General features: G+C 38.3%; 1 protein-coding gene across 2 annotated transcripts in view; it reads right to left on the bottom strand.

The window, feature by feature from the left end:
• The window catches only part of cfh (complement factor H), a 159,924-nt gene that overhangs the window by 123,562 nt on the left and 11,857 nt on the right, over positions 1-24,505 (bottom strand). Inside the window, exons 12-15 of one of the 2 annotated variants that reach the window (XM_079426052.1) lie at positions 20,285-20,446; positions 15,323-15,502; positions 8,957-9,157; positions 2,683-2,883 (exon numbers count right to left, since the gene is read on the bottom strand). In XM_079426052.1, coding sequence (XP_079282178.1) covers positions 2,683-2,883; positions 8,957-9,157; positions 15,323-15,502; positions 20,285-20,446 — 744 coding nt within the window. The remainder of the gene's footprint in view (positions 1-2,682; positions 2,884-8,956; positions 9,158-15,322; positions 15,503-20,284; positions 20,447-24,505) is intronic. The other variant, XM_079426053.1, reaches the window with a different exon arrangement.

The raw sequence follows: 24,505 nt of genomic DNA, 5'->3' as shown, positions 1-24,505 counted from the left end.
TCCACCATGTTTGACTGTAGGGACTGTGTTCTTTTCTTTGAGGGCCTCATTTCCCCTGCTCTACTCTCTCTACACGCATGACTGCGTGTCCTCTCACAGCTCCACATCTATTATCAAATTCGCTGATGATACTGTGGTTCTGGGCCTCATCTCCAACAATGATGAGACCACATACTTGGATGAGGTAGAGAGACTCCCATCATGGTGCCAGGACAACTGTCTCTCTCTGAATGTGAGCAAAACTAAAGAGCTGATCATGGACTTTAGGACGAGACAGCAGCGGCCCTACATTCCTTTTATGATCAGTGGGACCCCTGTGGAGAGGGTGAGTAGCTTCAAGTACCTCGGTGTAAACATCTCCGAGAACCTGACTTGGACTACACACATCCAAACACAGGTTAAGAAAGCCAGGCAAAGACTGTACCACCTGCAACAGCTGAGGAAATTCAGGGTCTGACCAGCAATCCTGAAAACTTTCTATTCAGGGACCATAGAAAGTGTATTGTGCATCTCAGTGTGGTATGGAAACAGCTCCAATCAGGACTGCAAAGCTCTACAGAGAGTTGTGCGCTTAGCTGAGTGCATCTCAGGGTCTGCTCTCCCCTCTCTGCAGGACATCTACCTCAAACGCTGCAAAAATAGAGCTGTCAAAATCATCAAGGACTCAAATCACCCTGGTAACCGTCTATTCACTTTGCTTCCATCTGGTAAGCGCTTCCGTAGCCTGACGGCAAAAACTGAGAGACTTAGGAGGAGCTTCTTCCCCCAGGCCATCAGGCTCCTAAACTCTAACTCTGTGTCATAACATCACTTGACTCCATGTAAATATCACCATATCAATAAGCTATTCATAATTTTTCTCTACCTCATATTGCTGCTATTTAAATACCCTGTATAACTTTTTGCACATTCTTTTTAACATTCCTCTTATATTACTATTTAAGTCAACAACATACTGACCTGCACATTTATATTTATATTTTTTATTTTTTCTACTTTTCTTTTTCTTAATATTTGTATACTATATAATTGCACTGTCCTTAGAGCGGACCTGACTTACATTTCACTGCTGGTTATACTCTGTATAATTGTGTATGTGACAAATATCTTGAATCTTCTTTTTCTGTAAACAGTGCCATGATGTTCTTTACCAAAAAACTCTACTTTTGTCTCATCTGTCCATAGTACATTCTCCCAGAAGGATTGTGGTTGTGTCACATAAGTTTAGGCAAACTCCAGTCTTGCTTTTTTATGCCTTTGTGTCAGTAGTGGAGTCCTCCTCGGTCTCCTACCATAGCGTCCCTTTTCATTCAGATGGCGACGGATAGTGCGAGCTGACACTGTTGTACCCCGTGTCTGCAGATCAGCTTGAATTTGTTTGGAAGTTAATCGGGGTTCTTTATCCACCATTCGAACAATGCTTCATTGTAATTTTTCATTAATTTTGTTCTTCTGTCCACGTCCAGTGAAGTTAGCTACAGTGCCATGGGCTGTAATAAAATTATATTGCGCAGAGTGGACACAGGAACATTAAGATCTCTGGAGATGGACTTGTAGCCTTGAGATTGTCCATGGTTTTTTCACAATTAGTTTTCTCTCAAATCCTCAAGACAACTCTTTGCACTTCTTTCTTTTCTCCATGCTCAGTGTGACACACAACACAAAGGTTAAATCAACTTTTCTCCATTTTAACTGGTTGCACGTGTGATTACTGTATTGCCCACACTATACTATACAGCCCACACCCGTTACCACAGGTGTGTCTAAATACAAATTACAGGAGTATCACATGCTTGAAAAGCAATTATTTCTTACAATTTTGACAAGGTGCCAATAATTTTGTCCAGTCCATTTTTGAGTTCTGTGTGAAATTTTATCAAGTTGACTTTTCTTTTTTTTTCTTTTTTTTTGTGTTGTTGCAGTACAAACAAAAACAATAAGCACGTGAATACCAAAATATTGGTATTTGTTGGAACAATTTTCTGAGAGAAGTGTTGCATTTTCTGACAGAATTGCAAGTGTGCTGATATTTTTGGCCATGACTGTATGTATGGTGTAGCGTGTTCATACTTAAACACTTTATATTCCCACTCCATTTGCCTTGTTGACAGGTCAAGTATTTGGAGAAAGGTGGGTGCTCTTCCAAAATGTATTTATTAGCACAAATGTATTCAACCATCTCCCCTGTATTTTTTATTAATTTTTTGTTGTTTCTATTGTATATGCATTACTCACATGTGGTGGTTTCCCACATTTCTGACCTTAAGCACAGATATTACATATTATATATGTAATATATTAATGTAATATGAGAATGAGATCATTTGAATAAAATGTTTTAAAAAAGACTGACGAGATGAAGACATATTTACAATATAATATATTATATAATATGACACATTATGGTATGATATACACACATATGCTAGTTGCTAGGTTGTTTTGTGCTAGGTGATTGCTTTTGGGCTCAAATGAGGAGAAACGTGTGTGCTGATGAGTTTTGCACCAAACTATCATCATCTTTAATATGAACAATAGTGATGCTCGCAGACACTGCTAATAAAACTCAAGTAAGTAAACGTGTGAGTTTACCTATACATTTTGGGAATGGGGTGTCCCATGTTCCATTTGACAGGCAGGTGATTTTAGCCAATCAGAAACTTTTACTTTTTGTGTGTTTACCTTCACATTTGGGAAAAGGGCTGTTCCATTCTCCATTTGCCTGGCAGGTGATTTTTCTCTGTCCTTTTATAATCAGTCCTTCTCCAGTGCATGAAAAAGTTAGTGTGTGCCCAGGTTTGACTGGACCTTCAATATCAAAGTCTTGATCACTGTCAATTTTTAAGTCTTCTGTTGTGTTCCACTGTAGAGAACATGTTGCCTCTAGGGAAAGCAGACAATTGGTCACATTTTTATCCACTCAGAAGCATTTATAATTACTAATACTAATACTAACTTCCAATTTGATTTAGCATAACAATCATATTTTTATCAAATGGTATTGCGCAAGCAGCGTTACAGCTAGGAAAACGTAGTTAAAGATGAAAAAAAAGACTCTACATCTACTGTACCAGTAGGGGAAGCATGTGGATCTGAAAACTCCTCACTGTTACGAAAGTATTCTGACACACGTCAGCATGACATCACATGAAGTCTCTATTATTGGGAAGTTTGATTCATGTAAACCAATTTAATTTGTTTACTGCACTGCATTTTTGTAGCAATATAAAAATAGTATTCCATATAAAAAAATAGTATTCTAAAATAAAATACTTAATAAACAAATCACATCAAAATGATATTATAAAATAGAATGTATAATATAAAATATGAACACAATCTTAATCTTAAAAATATATATGTTTTTAAGTTAGATAAATTTATAATATAAAATAATGTAACATTATGCAAAATATTTTTGGACCAATATGAAAAATAGTATATACAAAGTGTTGCAATACAGCTGAAAGCATAACAACAAAACTTCAGTCAGTCAAGCATTTATTTTTATATGGTAGTCATGAGTGACACATTGTTGTAACTCAGTGTTTCTGTAATAAAATCTAACAATAATTCTAAAAAAAAAAATAAATAAAAAAAAACTACTACTACTACTAATTCTGCCACTAATTACCATATGAAATACCGTGTGGCCTGATAAACTGCTGGGCTCATGACTATTAATTACATTGTCAGCATTCACTGAAACTGTTTTGCTGCAATCAATACGTGGATGGGAATAGGTGAGCACTAGCCAGTGAGATTGCAGCATATGCATTATTCCTGCCAACTACTGAAGGAACCACTCTCTCAAATGCTCAGTGTTCAAGTGTAGGCGAGTAAAGACATCTGTGCTACACTTAACTCTGTCACTGGTGAGTGAAATCTAACAATTATTCTGGCCCATTATTATAGCACATTATTATTTTGTTTCTCAGGCTGTGTTCGAAATGGCATACTTGCTTACTGCATACTGCTTACTAGGGCTGGGTAAAAAATATCGATTCTCCGATTTTAATCGATCTTCAGTTTAACGCAACGATATCGATTCGGGAAATCCCCGAATCGATTCTTAATGCGCGTGCTTCACGTAAGAGGATATGAATATTCGCCTCTCGTCCTGAAGGTGCCACCATCTTTCGAATTGCTCCACTAAAAAAAACAACTGTGTGCACCCTATTATTAATGTAGATGTGTATTTCAGTAATAAACTTAAGTAGGAGAGTTTCAGTTACCAGCATTTATATCAAAATATGGATCCCATGTCTGCAAAACTAACATTTTAAATGAAATATTGATAGCTAATCGATATCAAATCGAATCGAAATTGAAATCGAATCGAATCGCAGAATTGGTCACAATACCCAGCCCTACTGCTTAGTGCCCAGTACACAGAAGTGAAGTGAAGTGAAGTGACATTCAGCCAAGTATGATGACCCATACTCGGAATTCGTGCTCTGCATTTAACCCATCCAACGTGCACACACACAGCAGTGAACACACACACACCGTGAACACACACCCAGAGCAGTGGGCAGCCATTTTATGCTGCAGCGCCCGGGGAGCAGTTGGGGGTTCGGTGCCTTGCTCAAGGGTCTCACCTCAGTCGTGGTATTGAGGGTGGAGAGAGCGCTGGACATTCACTCCCCCCCACCTACAATCCCTGCCGGCCCGAGACTCGAACCCGCAACCTTTGGATTACAAGTCCGACTCTCTAACCATTAGGCCACGACTTCCCCCACAGTGTATACTGTCTACTATTTTTTAAAGAATAGTGTGTGAAACAGTATACAGTAAGCAACAAATGTTTCAGAGTAGTATGCTTAATTGTCACATGACAAACACAAACATTAATTCAGCACAGCTGTGAAGGTTGTTACCTTACAAACAAATGTGCTAACTAGTCTTTTTACAAAGGCTTGTTATTAAGGCTTCATACTAGTAAACAATATTGGCCAATTGAACTCATTTCATAATTGAATAACTTTACATAGGCTATGGACTGAACTGAATGAGCTGTCTTTAACTGAACAATATTTTTGGCAGTTACACTAAGTGGAAAAAGTGATATAATTACACTAAGTGCAAATAATGATAAATTATGTTTACAATAAAATAGCAGCATTTTCTTTAGCAACAGGTGTGTAAATAGTAGTTAGGTGGCAGATATTTATACTGTAGTACATTATAAAACAGTATGCAATAACATATTAGACAACAACATTTTAATGTAAATTATCATAAATTTTATTTGATGAACGCCACTTTATTGGGACAAAAACCTACTAACAGCTAAGCACACTGTATTATTAATGAGGTGTTTAATCTCCACTTTTCAAATATTTACTTAATTTTTTATTGAAAATAAATTTCTTTCTGATCTGGTATGTGATGGGAAAAGGAGTTGCACGAGTTTCACAAAAGCCGCAATCGAACTCGGATCGCTAGTATCAACAGCAGCTCGTATCTTTTACTCTCTCCGCCACTGATTCTACAGAAATACACGTGTCTTCTGCAGAGCTGTTTATCACAGGCAGGCATTGGTGGGCGGAGTTAATGTAAATAGCCTCTGACAACAAATTGGTCTATTTGTCCTTAGAGTAAATACTCTCAATTTCTTTTTAGAGCTGTTTGCATTTGAATTTAATTCTGTTTGCTTAATTGAAATATTAATTCTAGTTATATATATAATTTATTTATATATTATATTACTGCAATATTAATAGTATTATGTAATATCTTTGAAACAATGTATAAAGCGCTATAGAGCTAAAGGTGAAGTCATTTGACTTGATCGGAAAAGTGCCGTAGAGATTAAAGTACAATTTATGTCCTACTACAAATTATATTGTTTTTAAATGCACAGCGATAGTTTGTAGATTACATGTATATGTATAAACGTGCATATACAAGTGTAACATTTATAATTATTATTCCACGCCTCCAGTTCACTTACGCGTTTGAAGACGAAAGGTCACATGGAGCGCATTGCATTCTGGGAAACAGTACCCCACGCAGCGTCTTCAGATGCATACATCAAATTTCAGCAAATGTAGCACGTAATCCGGGCATTCCATGCATACAGAAAAATCACATACTATTCACAGTATTCACACAGCATACTGCAGTATAGTAGGAGTTGTATGATAGTATGCCATTTAGAATACAGTAATCATCAGATTTCATGATTCCATTCACACAGTCAAAGCATCCAGTGTCAGAAGCAGCAAAGGAACCCTAAAACATCTTTGAACCTTCCACCATGTTTGACTGTAGGGACTGTGTTCTTTTCTTTGAGGGCCTCATTTCCCCTGCTCTACTCTCTCTACACGCATGACTGCGTGTCCTCTCACAGCTCCAAATCTATTATCAAATTCGCTGATGATACTGTGGTTCTGGGCCTCATCTCCAACAATGATGAGACCGCATACTTGGATGAGGTAGAGAGACTCCCATCATGGTGCCAGGACAACTGTCTCTCTCTGAATGTGAGCAAAACTAAAGAGCTGATCATGGACTTTAGGACGAGACAGCAGCGGCCCTACATTCCTTTTATGATCAGTGGGACCCCTGTGGACAGGGTGAGTAGCTTCAAGTACCTCGGTGTAAACATCTCCGAGAACCTGACTTGGACTACACACATCCAAACACAGGTTAAGAAAGCCAGGCAAAGACTGTACCACCTGCAACAGCTGAGGAAATTCAGGGTCTGACCAGCAATCCTGAAAACTTTCTATTCAGGGACCATAGAAAGTGTATTGTGCATCTCAGTGTGGTATGGAAACAGCTCCAATCAGGACTGCAAAGCTCTACAGAGAGTTGTGCGCTTAGCTGAGTGCATCTCAGGGTCTGCTCTCCCCTCTCTGCAGGACATCTACCTCAAACGCTGCAAAAATAGAGCTGTCAAAATCATCAAGGACTCAAATCACCCTGGTAACCGTCTATTCACTTTGCTTCCATCTGGTAAGCGCTTCCGTAGCCTGACGGCAAAAACTGAGAGACTTAGGAGGAGCTTCTTCCCCCAGGCCATCAGGCTCCTAAACTCTAACTCTGTGTCATAACATCACTTGACTCCATGTAAATATCACCATATCAATAAGCTATTCATAATTTTTCTCTACCTCATATTGCTGCTATTTAAATACCCTGTATAACTTTTTGCACATTCTTTTGCACATTCCTCTTATATTACTATTTAAGTCAACAACATACTGACCTGCACATTTATATTTATATTTTTTATTTTTTCTACTTTTCTTTTTCTTAATATTTGAATACTATATAATTGCACTGTCCTTAGAGCGGACCTGACTTACATTTCACTGCTGGTTATACTTTGTATAATTGTGTATGTGACAAATATCTTGAATCTTCTTTTTCTGTAAACAGTGCCATGATGTTCTTTACCAAAAAACTCTACTTTTGTCTCATCTGTCCATAGTACATTCTCCCAGAAGGATTGTGGTTGTGTCACATAAGTTTTGGCAAACTCCAGTCTTGCTTTTTTATGCCTTTGTGTCAGTAGTGGAGTCCTCCTCGGTCTCCTACCATAGCGTCCCTTTTCATTCAGATGGCGACGGATAGTGCGAGCTGACACTGTTGTACCCCGTGTCTGCAGATCAGCTTGAATTTGTTTGGACGTTAATCGGGGTTCTTTATCCACCATTCGAACAATCCTTCATTGTAATTTTTCATTAATTTTGTTCTTCTGTCCACGTCCAGTGAAGTTAGCTACAGTGCCATGGGCTGTAATAAAATTATATTGCGCACAGTGGACACAGGAATATTAAGATCTCTGGAGATGGACTTGTAGCCTTGAGATTGTCCATGGTTTTTTCACAATTAGTTTTCTCTCAAATCCTCAAGACAACTCTTTGCACTTCTTTCTTTTCTCCATGCTCAGTGTGACACACAACACAAAGGTTAAATCAACTTTTCTCCATTTTAACTGGTTGCACGTGTGATTACTGTATTGCCCACACTATACTATACAGCCCACACCCGTTACCACAGGTGTGTCTAAATACAAATTACAGGAGTATCACATGCTTGAAAAGCAATTATTTCTTACAATTTTGACAAGGTGCCAATAATTTTGTCCAGTCCATTTTTGAGTTCTGTGTGAAATTTTATCAAGTTGACTTTTCTTTTTTTTTTTCTTTTTTTGTGTTGTTGCAGTACAAACAAAAACAGTAAGCACGTGAATACCAAAATATTGGTATTTGTTGGAACAATTTTCTGAGAGAAGTGTTGCATTTTCTGACAGAATTGCAAGTGTGCTGATATTTTTGGCCATGACTGTATGTATGGTGTAGCGTGTTCATACTTAAACACTTTATATTCCCACTCCATTTGCCTTGTTGACAGGTCAAGTATTTGGAGAAAGGTGGGTGCTCTTCCAAAATGTATTTATTAGCACAAATGTATTCAACCATCTCCCCTGTATTTTTTATTAATTTTTTGTTGTTTCTATTGTATATGCATTACTCACATGTGGTGGTTTCCCACATTTCTGACCTTAAGCACAGATATTACATATTATATATGTAATATATTAATGTAATGCACATTACTAATATGAGAATGAGATCATTTGAATAAAATGTTTTAAAAAAGACTGACGAGATGAAGACATATTTACAATATAATATGATATATTATATAATATGACACATTATGGTATGATATACACACATATGCTAGTTGCTAGGTTGTTTTGTGCTAGGTGATTGCTTTTGGGCTCAAATGAGGAGAAACGTGTGTGCTGATGAGTTTTGCACCAAACTATCATCATCTTTAATATGAACAATAGTGATGCTCGCAGACACTGCTAATAAAACTCAAGTAAGTAAACGTGTGAGTTTACCTATACATTTTGGGAATGGGGTGTCCCATGTTCCATTTGACAGGCAGGTGATTTTAGCCAATCAGAAACTTTTACTTTTTGTGTGTTTACCTTCACATTTGGGAAAAGGGCTGTTCCATTCTCCATTTGCCTGGCAGGTGATTTTTCTCTGTCCTTTTATAATCAGTCCTTCTCCAGTGCATGAAAAAGTTAGTGTGTGCCCAGGTTTGACTGGACCTTCAATATCAAAGTCTTGATCATTGTCAATTTTTAAGTCTTCTGTTGTGTTCCACTGTAGAGAACATGTTGCCTCTAGGGAAAGCAGACAATTGGTCACATTTTTATCCACTCAGAAGCATTTATAATTACTAATACTAATACTAACTTCCAATTTGATTTAGCATAACAATCATATTTTTATCAAATGGTATTGCGCAAGCAGCGTTACAGCTAGGAAAACGTAGTTAAAGATGAAAAAAAAGACTCTACATCTACTGTACCAGTAGGGGAAGCATGTGGATCTGAAAACTCCTCACTGTTACGAAAGTATTCTGACACACGTCAGCATGACATCACATGAAGTCTCTATTATTGGGAAGTTTGATTCATGTAAACCAATTTAATTTGTTTACTGCACTGCATTTTTGTAGCAATATAAAAATAGTATTCCATATAAAAAAATTGTATTCTAAAATAAAATACTTAATAAACAAATCACATCAAAATGATATTATAAAATAGAATGTATAATATAAAATATGAACACAATCTTAATCTTAAAAATATATATGTTTTTAAGTTAGATAAATTTATAATATAAAATAATGTAACATTATGCAAAATATTTTTGGACCAATATGAAAAATAGTATATACAAAGTGTTGCAATACAGCTGAAAGCATAACAACAAAACTTCAGTCAGTCAAGCATTTATTTTTATATGGTAGTCATGAGTGACACATTGTTGTAACTCAGTGTTTCTGTAATAAAATCTAACAATAATTCAAAAAAAAAAAAAAAAAACTACTACTACTACTAATTCTGCCACTAATTACCATATGAAATACCGTGTGGCCTGATAAACTGCTGGGCTCATGACTATTAATTACATTGTCAGCATTCACTGAAACTGTTTTGCTGCAATCAATACGTGGATGGGAATAGGTGAGCACTAGCCAGTGAGATTGCAGCATATGCATTATTCCTGCCAACTACTGAAGGAACCACTCTCTCAAATGCTCAGTGTTCAAGTGTAGGCGAGTAAAGACATCTGTGCTACACTTAACTCTGTCACTGGTGAGTGAAATCTAACAATTATTCTGGTGCTAAAAATAGCATTAAATTTAGTCTCATATGAGAGTGGTTTACTCACAAAGTAGAGCGTTGTATAGTAAAGGTACAGTACAGTTATTTTCAACCATCTGTGGTCTCCCAGTGGTTTACATTACACATTCAGCATTATTAAAACATAATGCCTTCACTTCAAATATATATTTCTTGCATAACATAATGAAATTGAGAAATTCGAGTAGTGTTGCTTTCGTCACCGAAAATTATGACTAAATATTGTCGTCAACGAACCTTTATCACGTGACGAAAATGGGACGAGACACAACGTAAATGCTGGTCATGTGACGATGACTATAATTAAATGTACAATGCAATATTGTTGACTAATAAAAACGAGACTAAATGTGGTTTACAAAATAAAAACTATGCTAAAATGTCTCTTCATGTTCGTTGACCAAAACGAGACTAAACGAAATGTTATAACGTTATTTCGTCTCGCTTAATCGCATTATTAGGCTTGTTTGAGATGAGCAAAATCTGCGCAGAACCGATCACCGGTGATCAGCGCGAGATGCATGCCGGTTAGAAATGTGTCCGAGGGCGGTCCGCCTTGCTCTGATGTCATGCTGACGTATGTCAAAAATCTCTCGCGAGCGCAAGGCGCACGTGTCGGATTCTGCAGTCGAGCGCAGTTGCTCTCCACTGACTGCGCTGATCAAAAGCATCATGGGAAACGACTTGCTGACGACACAGCTTAATGCTCATTGGCTGCGAATGTCAGCTGATATTTTTTCCCCTTAATCCTAAAAAGTCCATTACCTATAGCCTAATACTATTTACTTTTTCTATAGTAATTTATTAGTAATTAGGACACGTGCTTTATTTAGTTACCCTTTTATTTTATTTTCTTGGTTTGAAGTCCTGTTTGTTGTAATTTTCTCTTTATGTATTGTATGCTGGTGTTAATTTTGTACATTTACATTTTTGTACAACATTATTCCATTAAATAAATTAGTCAATCCATCAATACATGCATGCATAGGCTACATCTAATGTGACGGTTTTGCAATTAGGCCTCATGTTTGTGTGTTTTTATCTGAGATCTTTATCTGGGTATGTCTTATTTCAGGAGTGCAGTAAACAAAGCCCACACATGCATGCTAATTTCTTAATTTAAAATGTGTTTTTGTTTCATATTAATTTTGAATAATAATTTGCTGTACACACTTTTCCTAATCATTAAACATGAAATTCAAATTTACATTAAGGTGACAAACAATTGTGTAATATATTTATATGGAATATGTTTCATGTAAAAAAGGGATCACCCAAAGATTTTTTTTGGGGGGGGGGGGACTGTCCCTTAAGTAGGATACACATAATTAGGTTAATCAGCTGTGCCATATCCCACTCTGAAATGTTTAACCCATAATTAGGGATAACAGTGTAAATTTAGTGCAGCATCTGTGTGCTCCTCATTTCTCATTATGGCTTTGATTATAAAAGGCATCCACAAAGTGCGATAAAGAACGCGAACGCGATCTCTTCCATTGCTGACGTTTGCAGTCCAACGACACAACGAGATTCAGGAAGTGTCCGGCTTGCCTGCACTTTTTTCACTCCTCCCCTCACTGCAGCCGCCTACTCTCGACTAAATTACAGGCGAGGCAAGGCGCATCTCAAACAAGCCTATTATTAGGCGCGTTCGACTTGAAGCGCACTGCACAGAATGATCAGTTTAGACATCAAAGTACCGCGAGAGCGATTCGAAAGTATAAAGATCTGTCTGCTCTCTTATCGCTCTCGCGGTACTTTGATGTCATACACTGATCATTCTGCGCAGCGCCGTTTCAAGTCGAACGCGCCCATTATTATTTTGTTTCTCAGGCTGTGTACGAAATGGCATACTTGCTTACTGCATACTGCTTACTGCCCAGTACACAGTGTATACTGTCTACTATTGTTTAAAGAATAGTGTGTGAAACAGTATACAGTAAGCAACAAATGTTTCAGAGTAGTATGCTTAATTGTCACATGACAAACATTAATTCAGCACAGCTGTGAAGGTTGTTACCTTACAAACAAATGTGCTAACTACTCTTTTTACAAAGGCTTGTTATTAAGGCTTCATACTAGTAAACAATATTGGCCAACTGAATTCATTTCATAATTGAATAACTTTACATAGGCTATGGACTGAACTGAATGAGCTGTCTTTAACTGAACAATATTTTTGGCAGTTACACTAAGTGGAAAAAGTGATATAATTACACTAAGTGCAAATAATGATAAATTATGTTTACAATAAAATAGCAGCATTTTCTTTAGCAACAGGTGTGTAAATAGTAGTTAGGTGGCAGATATTTATACTGTAGTACATTATAAAACAGTATGCAATAACATATTAGACAACAACATTTTAATGTAAATTATCATAAATTTTATTTGATGAACGCCACTTTATTGGGACAAAAACCTACTAACAGCTAAGCACACTGTATTATTAATGAGGTGTTTAATCTCCACTTTTCAAATATTTACTTAATTTTTTATTGAAAATAAATTTCTTTCTGATCTGGTATGTGATGGGAAAAGGAGTTGCACGAGTTTCACAAAAGCCGCAATCGAACTCGGATCGCTCGTATCAACAGCAGCTCGTATCTTTTACTCTCTCCGCCACTGATTCTACAGAAATACACGTGTCTTCTGCAGAGCTGTTTATCACAGGCAGGCATTGGTGGGTGGAGTTAATGTAAATAGCCTCTGACAACAAATTGGTCTATTTGTCCTTAGAGTAAATACACTCAATTTCTTTTTAGAGCTGTTTGCATCTGAATTTAATTCTGTTTGCTTAATTGAAATATTAATTCTAGTTATATATATATATAATTTATTTATATATTATATTACTGCAATATTAATAGTATTATGTAATATCTTTGAAACAATGTATAAAGCGCTATAGAGCTAAAGGTGAAGTCATTTGACTTGATCGGAAAAGTGCCGTAGAGATTAAAGTACAATTTATGTCCTACTACAAATTATATTGTTTTTAAATGCACAGCGATAGTTTGTAGATTACATGTATATGTATAAACGTGCATATACAAGTGTAACATTTATAATTATTATTCCACGCCTCCAGTTCACTTACGCGTTTGAAGATGAAAGGTCACATGGAGCGCATTGCATTCTGGGAAACAGTACCCCACGCAGCGTCTTCAGATGCATACATCAAATTTCAGCAAATGTAGCACGTAATCCGGGCATTCCATGCATACAGAAAAATCACATACTATTCACAGTATTCACACAGCATACTGCAGTATAGTAGGAGTTGTATGATAGTATGCCATTTAGAATACAGCTTCTGTACTGATTTCAGTATACTTGAGTTATATTTAGATATAGTAGGTCATCCGGGTATTTCATGCATACAGCAAATGTGCATACTATGAGCAGCATACATATTGGATGCTGCAGAAATAGTAAGAGTATTATGATAGTATGGCATTTCGAACACAGCCTCACTTCAGGGATTGTATCAGGTCGTACTGCGCAGACGCAGGCGATGTCACTTCCTCAAACCCCTCTCACAGCATTATTTAGAAGACGACAAAAAACGTTAACATGTTTGATTGGTAAAATAAATGTTGTAAATTCAAATCAGAGCGTCTTCCGTGTCCGGAATGGGTGTATTCTTGAGTCTATAAGGTAACAATAATATAATAAGATAACCTTGTTTGAAATGGGTTTGGCTAAAAGAAAATTTTGGTTTCGTCTGTACTAAGTACTTATACTATATTGACTGGGTTAAATAGAATTGCATTACTAAAAATAATAAAATTTTCATTGACTAAAACTAGACTAAAATGTCATCAGTTTTTGTCAACTAAAACTAGACGAACATAGTCATGGTTAATTCTGACTAAAATAAGACTAAAATGCTCAGACTTTTAGTTGACTGAAACTTGACTAGACTAAAAAGAGTATAAACGTGACTAAAACTTATAAAAACTAAAATGACAGCTTCCCACAAAGACTAGACTAAAACTAAAATTAAAACAGGCCGCCAAAAACAACACTACTCAAGAGACATCCTTCAACGACACTTAATGATGTATCAGCCAACATATCACTAGGACGTGTCCTTCCATTTGAGAAACACCTAAAAATGGTCACTTGCCTCATTCCAGAATGAATGAGCTGTTGATGAATGACTCACTCGTTTAAATTAAGAATTGCCACCAGCTGCTGGTGGTTTTAATTTCATATGTAAAATACCTTTTCAATTAAAAAGTTAGAATTAGAAGTCATTTTATATTTAAATATTGAATTAAAAAATTGCATTATATAATCAATTGTAAATGCAGTGTAAAAACTCTTAGGCTATTGGGGTCTAGCCTTGTTTATTTATTTATGAAATTACATGAGACTTTTCAGCTTCTTGACCTACCTATACTTCATACTCCTGTACAATAGAATTACTAAATTTAGTTATAATAGTCCTTTTATCATAAACCTTAAAGCCAAATGAGAAAATAACTAAGGCGTGGAGATGGGAACTCGGCTAATGAGTGGTCCTCTCCTGCCATCTACTGGTATTAATTGTTATTTCATGCCATTTTTATTTTATAAGTGTTTTCCATCAGGAGACATCTCCATCTCCACAAACTAAAATGAGAAATGTATTGTACCGCACAACTGTAGAATTAAAAGTAATTCTTATGTTGATGTATTTGAGCAATTATTGTCATGTATGCAGGATTTTTCTTCCATTCTTTGTTGGCTTCAAGCATGTGGAAGCACTATTGAATTGAAACACTAATTTGATTCTAGAGAACATCTGATTGAAAAAAAATTGTGAAGTGCAGAATGTCATCAATACTTTTCCTGTTTTCCCAGAAGAAAAGACAAGTCAAGTTTAAAAGCATATTAAAGATAAACTAAAATTGTTTACCATTACATTGGCATGTGAATCTAGTGCAGATAGAATAAACGGGCTAAAACTCAAAATTGGTTTTCACTGACAAAAGTATATGGGATTTGATGTTCTTCGATTTTCAAGTATCTAAATATCAGTCTCTCTAGATTTTCACATACATGAATGATATCTAAAAAAAAAAATAAATCAGTAAAAAGTTTTAAAAGACTTTTAAAACAAGTTATCATCAACCAAATCCTCACCTTGACATTTTGGTGGTTTTTCCCAAGTTCCGTTGTGGCAGAAAACTGTACTTTTCCCGTTGATGAAGTATGAGCTTCGACATACGTACGTTATGTTAGATCCATCAAGATACCATTCTTTAGGTTTAGATATTATGACTGCATTTTCCACCTTTGGAGGAATCTCACAATGCACATCCTCTGAAAAAGAAATTAAAAATAAATAAATAATGGAAGATCATGAACTTGCACAAGACTGATTTTAATATTGAACTATATCTTAAACTGTATCTTTAATATTAATATATTTTAAACACTTCACTTATAGATAGCTACAGACCTGTCTCTCTCCTTCCATTCATAGCAAAAACATTCAAACGAGTTGTTTTTAACCAGTTATTTTCACAAATCCGGTTCATGGTCTTCTGTCCACTCGCCATCAGAGGTTGCCCTTCCTTCATATTGACTCTTACACCACACACACTGGACTGCATTTCCCAATATCCATTGCACTGATCACACAGCTGTCACCAATTACACGCTCACCTAAGGGCTATTGCACACACTATATAATACCGACTCAGATCCTGTTCAGATCGCTGAGTATTGTCTAGCGTTTAGCACTCTTCTAGTTTTAGTTACTTTACCAAGCCATTCCGTGTTTATTTTATGTTTAGTCTCCAGTATTGTTATGTGTTTATCACTCTCCAAGTGATAGCTGCTTTACAGAGCCATTTTCCTGTCTTAGTTTCTAGTTTCTAGTTCCTAGTTCTAGTCTTAGTCTAGTCTCGTCGTTTCCTGATTTCCTAGTTCCTGATTCTTGCCCACGTATTTTGGATTAACCCTTTGCTTGCTGTTTCGGACTGTGTTTGCTCCTCATCTGGACTTTCGCACACGTTATGGATTACCCCTCTTGTCTAGCCCTCTGGATTACGTTTGCTGTCATCTGACTCAACCCCGTTTAGGATTGTTCTTCTCTCTTGCTGTTGTTCGACCCTGCCTGTGTTTTGACCATGTTTCATAATAAAAGCTTGCACGTCTCGATTGCCCTGTTACAGAATACTTGGCCAAACAAGGATCCAGCAGCTTTTCTAAAGGACCCTGGCCAGGTATGGACCCATTTGACCAGCGACAAAGGAGTTTATCCATTGAGGTGTAATTCTGTGAGTTATCTTATAGGGTACCTTTTGATGAGGTCGTATCAAAGGACATTTTCCATTTCGGATTAAGTGAGCCCATAAAGTCAAGGTTACCTGAGGGGAAGTTTAATTATAGTTTAAATGATTTTATGGACTCTGCTTTGCTGTGTGCTGTTTCTTTGTTTACTGTGGGTGTCGCGGAAGAGGAACGCGACACCGCATCTGTGACTGAAATGGCGGACGCACCAGAACGCACCCACAAAATGGCGGGCGCAACAAAGCACCGTCATTTCTCAGTTGATCTTCATGAGTCAAGTAAAGTCACAGTTGATTTTCATGAATCAAGTCAAGTCACAGTTGATCGTCTGGAGTCTTGTCACGTCTCATCTGTTCATCCAGAGTCCTATCACTCCCTGTCTGTTGCACCTGGATATTCAAGGTCAGTCCTTCGATATACCAGTCTGGTTTCCAGTGTGAAGGATGCACCGCTGGTGTCTGCATGCACAGCTGGTATCCCCAAACCCACTCACTCTAGCCCTTCTGTTCCTGAACTAATTCTCCTGTCTGAAGCCCTTCCCATGATGGGGATCGCTTTGTGTTGCGTTTGGGCTGCGTACACCACCACAGAACTGCCCGAGTTGGTGACGTCCACTGTGATATCTCTAGAGGTGGCGGCTGATCCTGCAGAACCTCTTGGGGTAGTGACACTTGCTGCTGTGTTCGCTGAAGCGATGGCATTCACTGCAGCTTCTCCAGAGGTGGTGGCTCATGCTGCAGAACCTTCCGAAGCGGCGGCGCTCACTTCAGCTCGTTGTATGGTGGTGGCACCCAGCAATGTACTCTCAGCCTGTCGTCTTGTGGTCAAAGAGACTGTTACTGCTGTAGAACCTCAAGAAGTGGTGGCAACCGCTGTAGAACCTCCGGAGGTCTCATTGGTATCCACTTATGAACCCTCGTCCTGTCCTGCCAATCCAGTACCCGTCAATGCATCCAATTGTGAACTGTCTGTTGGTTTGAATTCTGCAGTCAAATCTGCATATGAACTGTTCTCCTGTCCAGTTCCAGTCAAGAGTCAGGATTTGAACTGTCTTCCTGTCCAGTTCCAGTCAATGAGTCAAATTTTGAATGGTCTGCCGTCCAGTTTTGATCAGGGAGTTTGCTTATGGACTGTCTGCCTGCTCAGTTGCCAACAGGGAAAATATTGATGGACTTCCTATGTTCCCCAACTCAGTCCTTGAGTCCGTACATGCTCTCTCTGTTTCTTGTGTCTCAGTTTTCCCTAGGTCCCAGTCTCTACTTAGGGTTCCCGCTCTGTCGTGGTGGTCTTCTGCCGTGTCTGGTCTGAACTGGTGTCTGCTCTTGTCCACCCTTTCATTACTGGGCATCACAGGGATTCTAGTTCGTTGGTTTGAATCCTATCTCACTGGTAGGTCCTTCAGGGTGGCCTGGGGAGGGGAGGTATCCAAAGCACACCAACTGGTCACAGAGGTTCCTCAGGGATCAGTTCTTGGACCCCTCCTCTTCTCCATATACACTACATCACTGGAACCTATAATACGGGCACATGGCTTCTCCTACCATTGCTATGCTAATGACACACAGCTCTATCTTTCATTTCAACCAGATGATGCAACGGTAGCTGCACGGATCTCAGGCTGCCTGGTGGAAATCTTGGCATGGATGAAAGAATATCACCTACAGCTCAACCTGGCAAAGACTGAGCTTCTTGTCTTCCTTGCCACTCCAACTTTACAGCATGACTTCACCATCCAGCTAGGTTAATCAACAATTACCCCATCAGGTTTGGTCAGAAATGTGGTGGAATCTTTGATGACCAGCTGATTTTAAAAGACCACATTGCAAAAATTGCTCGATCTTGCAGGTTTTCATTGCAAAACATCAGAAAGATCCGTCCCTTCCTAACGGAGCATGCTGCACAACGTCTTGCCCAGGCCCTTATCATTTCTAGACTGGACTACTGCAATGCTCTCCTAGCTGGACTTCTGTCATGCACAATCAAACCTTTATAAATGATTCAGAATGCAGCAGCACGACTGGTCTTCAACGAGCCCAAAATAGCCCATGTCACACCTCTCTTCATCTCCCTGCACTGGCTGCCGGTTATGGCTCGCATCAAGTTCAAGTCACTGATGCTTGCATATAGAACAGCCACAGGCTAAGCACCCGCCTAATTCATCTCACTTTTATGAATCTATATTCCCACCGGAAGCCTGAGATCCACTAGTGAGTGACACCTTGTGGTGCCACCACAGAGAGGCACAAAATCACTTTCCAGAACATTTTCGTTTAACGTTCCTGGCTGGTGGAAGGATCTTACCTCTATCCGGAATGCTGATTCCCTGACAATTTTCAAGTGACAGCTGAAAACTCACCTTTTTCGTCACTATCTGACTTCATCTTTAAAAAAAAAAATTCTATATATATATACATATATATACACACACACACACATACACACATACATACATATATATATATATATATATATTTTTTTTTTATTATTATTATTTATTTTTTTATTTCTTTCTATGATCTTTCCCTGTCTGGCTTGTACTTATTTGAACAATGCTTGAAAGTTGGTATTACGAGCACTTTCTGTCAGGGGCGTGTCTACGTGGTGGCCAGGGGTGGCACCGGCCCCCCCTGAAATTTGGCTGGCCACCCCAGGTGCCCCCCCTACCAGATGTCTTGCGATAGGCTTGTTTTTAGTTAATTTCTAACTGCATCTGGCGTATCTTGGCATGTGTAGGCAGCTGCCTAGGGCCGCTTTCTTCTCTTCTTTATTCATTTTAGGCATTTTAGCGTGATCTAAATGATAGATGTCGAGAGCGCATAATGTTACGCGGTCATGTAATGCGCGAGCACAAATCTCTCCACTCGCAAGCGGATTTCCTTCACTCGCACAAAACTGGACGTGTGCTTTTAAATCTACATTGTTCTTTTATGAATTGGCTCGGGTCTCACTCAGATATTGTGAGTATGCTCAAACGTTATCCTCGCATCACTGAAGACCAGAAAAGCTTTTTTTTTTCTAATTCAAGTGAAGAGTAGGCTTTTCTCACTAAATGGAAGCAAGCTGAATATAGTTAGCCTTCTCTAGTTATTAATTTTATTAATACTTATTTTAGTTAAGTGCTTAAATTGTAAATATGCATTTATTAAATTATTTTATGTAGTACATTTGTATTTTGTTGTTTTTGTATATAGTTATAGAAGCATATCAACCATCACTAAGGCTGCTTCTGAAATAAGTGGCGGTGCTCTCTTAATGCACATTTTCACATATTTTGTCCCTTCTATTGCTATCAATATGCTGCTACTTCGAGAGCGAATCCCGCATAAATATGCAGATGTCATTCCCAAAACTTTGCAACGTGTGTGTGGGCCAAAAAACAAAGTTCTACATTTTAAATGGATTGCTTAGAAAGGTCGCAAAGAGTTCTCATAACCAATAAAGCTGTCACTCTTTGTTCATCGCGATCTCACAAAGTTCTGTGAGGACCAATGAATCTCACACTGTGCAATTAATAGCCTATATAATATAGGCCTATTATCCCCCCGGCCACCCTCTTTTAAGGCAGTGCCCCAGACTGGCCCCCCCATTTAAAATGCTCTAGACACGCCCCTGCTTTCTGTGCCTATTTGCCTCTTTAAGATGAATCGCTTGATGTATTCCCCAATTGTAAGTCGCTTTGGATAAAAGCATCTGCCAAATGAATAAATGTAATGTAAATGTAATAATGTTGATAGATTACATTGTCCAGCCCGCTGTATGTACAGCTGCTCTTAATACAAGCGAGTAATAAGAGTTTAAGAGGCTCACCCTTACAAACTGGTTTGTCCCAGCTACCATTGACACATTTTATGAGGTGATGACTTGACACAAACCCTGGATCACATTCCACTTCAGCAGTTTCTGGATCATGAAGGGTTTGCTTTAGTTTTCCATTGTGAACACTGGGAAGAGCACCGCATTCTTCCTGCACTGTATAGATAGACAAAAGGAAGCACATTTTAGGACACTCCCATAGGAAAGAAAAATCAAAAGTGAGATCTCTTTATCTCAAATATTTAAGATATTTAATAATTTAAATGTTTATTTTATTTAAATATATATCAATAACTTCACACACTGTGCTTAGAATTTTTAAACTCTGGATCTCTCACATTTGTCTCCTCAAAAGTTTAGATTAGAGATCTCAACAACGTCACGCACTGTGCTTAGATGTTTATCTTTAGCTAAATAATCTGGGAGTCTCATATTTGTCTCCTGTAAAGCTTTAGAAGAGATCTCAACAACTTTACAAAGTGTGCATCAAGTCAAGTACTTGATAGGCACTAAATAGGGGGGGGGGGGTCAATATGCACCTGTTCTGCAGGTGCATCAATATAGCTTTTAACTCTAAAATTTAGAGTTAAAAGCTATATTGAGAGAGAATTTAAGCAGAAATAAGGATAATATTTTTTTTAGGACAATGTGTACTTAGGCACATCATTTTTTGTTGGAAATAGTAATGTACTTTACATTGCCTTAATGCAGTCTTATTTACAGAAAATGTAACCCTGGAGCCTTCTTTGCTGAAAGGAACATAAATTTCTTATGACACAATCTTGATTATTAATTGACTAATTTGATTATTAATACATATCATATCAGACATGTTTGAGATAATATTGAGGCCTTTGACTTGGTGCACTTTGTAAAGTTATTAAGATCACTTCTGATATTTAGAGGAGAGAAATGTGAGAGCTTGTGAGTCTTTAGTGTAGGAGAAACATCTGAGCACAATGTGTGATGTTGAGATCTTTTCAAAACTTTAGAGGAGACAAATGTGAGAGCTCGTGAGTCTTTATGTAGGAGACAAATCTGAGCACAGTGTGTAAAGTTGTTGAGATCTCTTCCAAAGCTTTAATTGAGACCATTGTGTGAGTGTTAAGCCCGAGATGCACTGCACGATTTTCGGCTGTCCCAGATGAAAGACTGGTATCGTGAATCAATCGTGGTGATTTCTGATTCGCCACGATTGTTTCATGATGCCAATCTTTCATCTGGGACAGCCGAAAATCATGCAGCGTGTCTCGGGCATTAGAGTTTTTGTCTCAGGAGACAAGTTTGAGAAGCAGGAGACTCGAGCCAAAATTTTCATTCAATCTTAAAGTAACCTAATTTCTGTCTAGGAGAAAAATGTTAAATGTTAAAGAGATCCCTTTTGTTATTTTTCTTCCCTCTGGTTAGCTTCAATGTCATGTATCCACACCATTTCAATCAAAGACAATACATGCATTGTCATATTTGAAGTTGTTTTATGTAGAATTTTATTGCACAATGATTTAACAGAGGAAACCATAACTTATATTTACATTAGTGCAGTCAATCGATTAAAACATTTAATCGCGTTAATCCAAGTCCTGGACTGTGATTAATCACGATTAATCGCAAATTTAAAATACTAGGATTTACCTGTAAATGTGTTGAAATAAAGGAATGCATGACAAACTAGTTTAAGGAAACAGAAACTTTCACATCTCTGCCAGGTACATAGGTCAATCCTTATTATTCTTTTGTTTTAATTCAGCCTTTATACTGCCAATAAAACGTTTACCAAGCCACATCGCTTCAATCCCAGTACACATTTACTCAGCTATTATCAAAAGTATTTCTAAATAAATACAAAACATTTTCTTGCGACCTTACATGAAGTATTATGATAAAATGCATTATGAAGAAGAATTGGACCTGTTCTGCAGGTGCATTAGAGCTAACATTAGCATCATGCTACATAAGACAATTTATGAGATTAATAGTACATTTTTACTCAGAACTCACTTTAAACCACCATCGAGTGCTTGTAATAACTTCCTTTTGCGATCACGTGTATACTTTGGGCGACGGCGGTACATTATAAAAGTAGCCCAAAAACCACAACCCACGGCTCTGTCATTTTTCCCGCGACTGTATTTTCAAAATAGTCCAATTGTGTGGGAAAACCGTGACCCTGGTAACACTGGTTCACTGTACCCTTATCACATATGAGTATTACATATCTCTCGTGCACTGTCTCACTGTTGCTCTCTCTCTCGGACACACTCGCTCTCTCTCACACTCTCTCTCTCTCTCTCGGACACACTCGCTCTCTCTCTCTGTAATCACACAATCCCTGCGTCCCAATGTGCATACTATCCACCCTATCTGTCCTAAATAGTATTGAAAATTACTAATATCACATAGAATTTAGGATGGATAGTGTGCACATTGGGACGCAGGCACCAGCGATATCAGGGACAAGATTGTAGACCTACACAAGGCTGGAATGGGCTACAAGACCATCGCCAGGCAGCTTGGTGAGAAGGTGACAACAGTTGGTGTGATTATTCGTAAATGGAAGAAACACAAAATAACTGTCAATCTCCCCCGGACTGGGGCTCCATGCAAGATCTCACCTCTTGGAGTTTCAATGATCATGAGAACGTTGAGGAATCAGCCCAGAACTACACGGGAGGATGTTGTCAATGATCTCAAGGCAGCTGGGACCATAATCACCAAGAAAACAATTGATAACACACTACGCCGTGAAGAACTGAAATCCTGCAGTGCCCGCAAGGTCCCCCTGCTCAAGAAAGCAAATGTACAGGACCATCTGAAGTCTGCCAATGATTCAGAGGAGAACTGGGGGAAAGTGCTGTGGTCAGATGAGACCAAAATTGAGGTCTTTTGCATCAACTCAACTCGCTGTGTTTAACATTATGTTCTGGGGGTGTTTTTCTGCTAAGGGGACAGGACAACTGCACCGCATCAAAGGGACAATGGACGGGGCCATGTACCATCAGGGCCAGGGCATTGAAGCTGGCCCGGCCATTGAAAATGGGTCATGGATGGGTATTCCAGCATGACAATGACCCAAAACACACGGCCAAGGCAACAAAGGAATGGCTCAAGAAGAAGCACATTAGAATCAGAATCAGATTCAGAAAGAGCTTTATTGCCACGTATGCTAGCACATACAAGGAATTTGTTTTAGTGACATAAGCTTCCAGTACACAGAGACAACAACACACAGACAAAAAAAAAAAAAAAAAAAAAAAAAAAAATATATATATATATATATATTTATTTATTTATTACACACACATATGTAAATATAAAAAGGTAAAATTGAAAAATAAATTGTATGTACAGTTGTGTTATAGAAGATAGAATGGAATAGAATAGATGCAGGGATGTGCATCTAATGAGATGCAGGGATGTGCTAGGATGGAAGTGGTAACAAATAAATAAGGTTATTGCACATGTTCATTGCATAATGTGGGGAACATTTAATTGTTCATAAGGTAGATTGCCTGGGGAAAGAAACTGTTCTTGTGCCTGGCTGTCCTGGTATCTGGGGCTCTGTAGCGCCGGCCAGATGGCAAAAGTTCAAAAAGGGGATATCTTGGATGTGAGGGATCCAGAGTGATTTTCTGAGCCCTTTTCCTCACTCTGAATGTATACAGTTCTTGGAGGGTGGGAAGGGGAGCACCAATAATCCTTTCAGCAGTCCGAACCATTCTCTGTAGTCTTCTGATGTCTGATTTTGTAGCTGAACCAAACCAGACAGTTATTGATGTGCACAGAACAGACTCAATGACAGCTGAGTAGAACTGTTTCAGCAGCTCCTGTAGCAGGTTAAACTTCCTCAGCTGGTGAAGGAAGTACAACCTTTGTTGGGTCTTTTTTTTTTTTTTACAATGGAGTCGATGTGAGTGCAGCTTTTCAGGTCCTGAGAGATGATGCATCCCAGGAACTTGAATGTCTCCACTGCAGCCACAGTGCTGTCTATGATGGTGAGTGGGGAGAGTGCAGGGGGGTTTCTCCTGAAGTCCATGATCATCTCACTGTTTTGAGCATGTTCAGCTCCAGGTTGTTAAGACTGCACCAGACAGCCAGCTGCTCATCTTCCTATCTGTAAGCAGACTCGTCGCCGCCCTGGATGAGACCGATGCCTGTAGTGTCATCTGCGAACTTCAGGAGCTTGACAGGTGTCTTTAGAGGTGCAGTCGTTGATGT

This window comes from Barbus barbus (genome assembly GCF_936440315.1).
Source record: "Barbus barbus genome assembly, chromosome: 9".
NCBI classification, from domain to species: Eukaryota; Metazoa; Chordata; class Actinopteri; order Cypriniformes; family Cyprinidae; genus Barbus; species Barbus barbus.
This window is presented reverse-complemented; position numbering and strand designations above follow the sequence as displayed.